Genomic DNA, 4,915 nt, shown 5'->3' on the forward strand with positions numbered 1-4,915 from the left:
TTCCTCTTTATATATCACATCAGATTGTTATTTTCTTTCCTACTTGATTTTACTGATTTATTCACTTAATTGAGATTTGAGATTATGTTTTTGTGTGTGTGTGTGAAAACTGCATTTTATTACAGAACTACTAAATGACGAACGTTAGACCGTCATGTTGAAATATCTGTTTAAAATGCAGTTTGCAGACAATTAAACATCAATGAAATAAAAATTTCCTTTTAAAATCATTTAATTCCTTATTGATGCTTCTTAAAAAATAATCATCTTTCATTTGAAGTTATGCGCACTAACGAAACAGCCTGTGTTAGTATGTTAAAAAGTCTGCCTCCAGATCTGATTATGCATTTTACTGCCATTGAATCAGCCAAACATACTTTGTTATCTGCAGTAAGATATTGCATTGGCATCATATGCAACATTTTACTGCTCATTGAATTGATAACTAACATCGCTGATTATTTCTAACACCATCAAATGAAATTTAAAAGTGTACATTTTGCACATACTGAAGTGTTTCTTTGTCAAACTATAAGGGACAACACAGAAGGCCATTTAAGCTTGCCAATGGAATTTACAGAAGAAATTTATATAATACACGAGTGAAAAAACCCTCTTATTATGACGATTTGGATACAATTTGGTTTGCATACACAAATTTTCAGTTTTGCTGTTAAGATACATCCTTACTTCAATTTAAGGTCTAGGATCTGGGTTTTGTGCTACACCTGTCTTGATCATGACCGGATACAGCTTCAAAAAATATCGAGGAATCGCGAACGGAATTGTTGTCTCTGGATGTGGAGTTGGCATGCTCGGAAGTGGTCCCCTTAGCCAATACTTTATTGATAAATATGGTTTACGAGGTGGCTTCCTGATGATGGGCGCCGTTGCAAGTCACTTGGTTGTGTGTGCAGCATTGATAAGGCCTTCTGGAACGGAAGTATGGCACAAACAAATGAGACAGGAAGCAGAGGACTCTTCCAAAAAATGCGTTCAGATGCGGAGTATTCTAGACTCTTCCTTGTATAAAAACTATGCTTTCCTGCTCATCCTTATAGCGGGATTTGCATGGAATGCCGCATACGCTATTGTCCTCATTCATCTCCCAAGCTTTTCAGTGGTCAAAGGAGCAGCTAAAGAAGAGGCTGCCATGTTGCTTTTTGTCATCGGTATCGGTAGCTCGGTGAGTCGTATTGTGGGTGGACTAACTGCTAGTACTGATTCCGGAATTGACCCAATCTTACTGAAGCTTGGAGTTTTGGGGATAACCGGAGTATTCACCCTGATGTTTCCGTTTTACTCCTACAAATACTGGCAGCAAGTGGTCTTTGCCACTCTGTTTGGTATATACAGTGGGGGACTTATAGCATTTACTGTTCCAATACTTATTGAAATAGTGGGCCTTTCCAAACTGTCTGCCTCTCTCGGAGCTCTCTACTTCCTTTCAGGGGTCGCCTGGTTCATCGGACCGACTGTTGCAGGTAGTCTGTTTTACATTTGGTATTTGTGCGGACGCACTGTTTTAATTAGATACAGCTATTCACATGATAAAGCCATACTCACATTTACAAATCACATTATGTGTTAATCTAAGAATCAATTGACACTGTAGTGATTTTTTGCTAGAAGACCAGTAAGACTTGAGGATCCGCTGCATACAGTAATCTATTCAAAGCAACATCAATTGCGTTGGTTCTTAAAAATTTGAGAGTCAAGACAGCAGAGTAGCGTGTAAAATGAAAACGCTCTATTCCAATCAATACAATCTGTGTTAAGAATTAAGTACAAAATATATGCCTAATTGCTTTAATACCTACTAGTTTAAATGTGGAATGAAACGTTTCTTCAGCCATCATTAGATTGTCTTATATAATATTTCTACTGGCACTTCATACTTGTCAAATTGCCTACCCTACCTAACCTCTAATGGCATGATCACGATATCCATATAAGGTTGTATATTACATTTGAAATCTACATTTTCTTGGTAGGTCACTCCTTTCATTTTGATCAAGTAGTGTAGAAAACGACACTGAGCAATTGATATACTCGACCAAATGCTATCTGCATCTCTCTGTGATCTAGTAGATGACTCCATCAAACAGTTAATATGTCGCGTCCTCTCCTTTCTCAGATAATCGGATAATTTCCACCACAACTGGTCAGGCCCTCGAGGTTCATGTGAGAAATTTACCATGTATAGATAATGAGTCCCTTGTGGCGGTCATCACATTTATCGAGTTATTTTGAGATTGTTTACATACAGTGGTTTTAGATCCTGTTTGAAAACCATTTCACGTGAAAAGAGACCGTTCAAAACTATGTGATTGCCACCTAATTTTTTTTCTGTTTTTGACTATTTTTTAAACTTGATTTTTTAACTCCATTTTTAGTAGAAACACAATTTCCCTTGCAAGATGAAGGTTGTATTAACATAAGCAATATATTTGTCGATTACATTTCCACTTTGACTTGCCAAATTATCAATGATTCAACACAAATGTTGATGCTTCGAATATTATGCGATATGCAGTCTGCCTTAAAGAGCCTTCCTTCAAAAATACTTATCACTGAGAGGCCGAAGAATTTATCTAAACTGGTATTCCTTCGTTCTATTGTTTGCGTGGAAGATGGTTTTCACAATTTGTGTTTACTACAAATACTTTATGTTGTTGATTTTAGAGTGTTTACTCGACACAATTATGTATACCGTATGTTTATTTCCTAAATGAAGTGATATAGGCATTCATGTATGTCTATCTATATTTTGAACTGCCGAATTCTGTTATGTTTTCCATATACGACTGCACTATGTCTTTGACAGGTGGGATAATAGATAAAACTGGCAGCTATGACATGGTCTTCCACATAGCAGGTAAGAATGACTACTATCCTAGTTTAAGCATCAAGAGGAAGCCGTTTATTGACAGTGACATATTAGATATATCGGTGTTAAAAAAACTGACAAGAAATAAGAATTGTATACATATGTATGAATACAATTGCTGCAACTTACATCTCCCTTGCATAGGATTATATAGTAGTGATATCAGTAATTTTGAAGCAACGTATTCTAAAAATACACCCTGTTATACAAACGTACGTAATCGATAAAAAAAATGTTTCTTTCAATTTATCGTCATAGTTATGTAACCCTGTTAAGATACAAGCTATAAAATACCATTCGCCTACAGATATTCAAGACGACAAGATAGAATCATCTGCCTTATCAACGACATCCATCATGAAAATTGGCGGCCAAAAGTAATGTCAAGTTCTGAAATAAGAATAGGATGAACTACAACAAACAATATTTTAAAACGCATAGAACACATATCCCCATAGTAGCATAACGCCACATCTCGTCCCAATACTAAATTACAAGATTGCAAAAAGACACAAATCAATAGCACTCTAAGGACAAATGTGAAATTAGACGGAGTATAGTCAGATAATGTACGAAACTTCGTCTTAAAGTTGTTTTTGCCTTCTAAATTTACGTATGATATAGTGTTACATCATACAGTACAGAAAATATATTGTTTTCATTATATCATTATGGAATCCTCTATTTCAGGAGTAATATTTACACTGGGTTCGATCATGACTTTGCTGTCTACAATATGGCGTCCGAAAGATGTAAACGTTGATGAACAGGACAAATTTGTGGCTTCCGTCCTATCTAAAGGATCCAATTTCTTGACTGGATCTATGCTTCTTACGGGATCAACAAACTTTATGCTCGACTTCCGGTCATCGTCCATGAGCATGCACCAATCCTCCAAGTCACTTGGGCCCTATAACTCGTACCGCTCTGTTCGGATGCAAACATCTAATCGATCTGTTAATACACAGGACAAAGTGCCACTGAAAATATCAAAACTTGCTATAAACAATGGAGAGTCTGTTCCCTTAAATATCGATAATGTAGATGAAACGTGAATATCTAAAAGGACAATGTAGGAACTATGTGGTAATGTTGTGTATAGCAGCGAGGATTATATTACTATATATGCTGTACGACCATTTGCGTTGCCAGTAGGACGCGGACTCTATACGTTAACATTACAAGAACAGAACGGACGTCATTTTTTCGATACATACGTAATCTACGTGGATGAGTTGCGTTACATATGACAAAACTGAATTGTGTTCTGAACTTGTGTGTTGCTTGTGTGAAGATTATGATTAAAACTGGTACATTTCATTGAAACTCAACAAAGTTTTCCTGAGTACATTAACAAATGAAAAATACATTTTTGTAAACATATATAAATGATTGGAAGTTGATTGATGGATGGGTGAGAGGTCGAGCGGATATTTGTAGAAACACATAATGAGCAAATAATGGGAGGTTTCAAAACCAAATTTATTAAGTCATTTTATTATGGAGATTTGAATCTTAGTTTCTAATCTAATGTCAAAAATCGAATATTTGTTTAATTGTCTTGGCCATGGAGATGAGAGATATAAAAAGGAAAAATATGCGAAATATGCGTATTCAATTTTTTGTTTCTGTTTTTTGTAAGCTAATGTTGGAATATTGATGTGCCTATGGGAAATAAAGAATATGCAAAAAAATGCACACGTCATCATCTGGCTTCTTGCTTCATCGCAACTATAAGTATATTTATTACATTAAGTCATTTATTGAAAAATAAGATAACTTATTTTATTAGCCCTCTGGAAATTATAGTTTTGTTACTTTTTCCTGACTACATGACTTCGCCAATCTCTAGATTTTGTCTCACAAAATAATGTGTGGGCGTAGTTCTAGATGTTCACCCCTTTCTGTCATCCTATAGATATCCGAATCCTGGGACTGAATGTGTTTATTTGTATTAAGATTTAAGAGTTTCACGTACTAGAAAAAGTAGAAAAATCTCACCTTTAAGCCTGTGCTAATTGATGA

The 4,915-nt window shown here is 35.6% G+C and overlaps 1 protein-coding gene across 1 annotated transcript; it reads left to right on the top strand.

The window, feature by feature from the left end:
* Positions 1 to 739: 739 nt before the first annotated feature.
* On the top strand, positions 740 to 3,945 carry LOC132548905 (monocarboxylate transporter 12-like). Its single transcript, XM_060212805.1, has 3 exons — positions 740 to 1,484; positions 2,828 to 2,878; positions 3,581 to 3,945. Exons 1-3 carry the CDS (start codon positions 740 to 742, stop codon positions 3,943 to 3,945), a joined length of 1,161 nt encoding a protein of 386 aa, XP_060068788.1.
* Positions 3,946 to 4,915: the final 970 nt, after the last annotated feature.

This window comes from Ylistrum balloti, unplaced genomic scaffold, assembly GCF_031769215.1.
Source record: "Ylistrum balloti isolate Yb309-2 unplaced genomic scaffold, AGI_CSIRO_Ybal_v1 Utg370032, whole genome shotgun sequence".
NCBI classification, from domain to species: domain Eukaryota; kingdom Metazoa; phylum Mollusca; class Bivalvia; order Pectinida; family Pectinidae; genus Ylistrum; species Ylistrum balloti.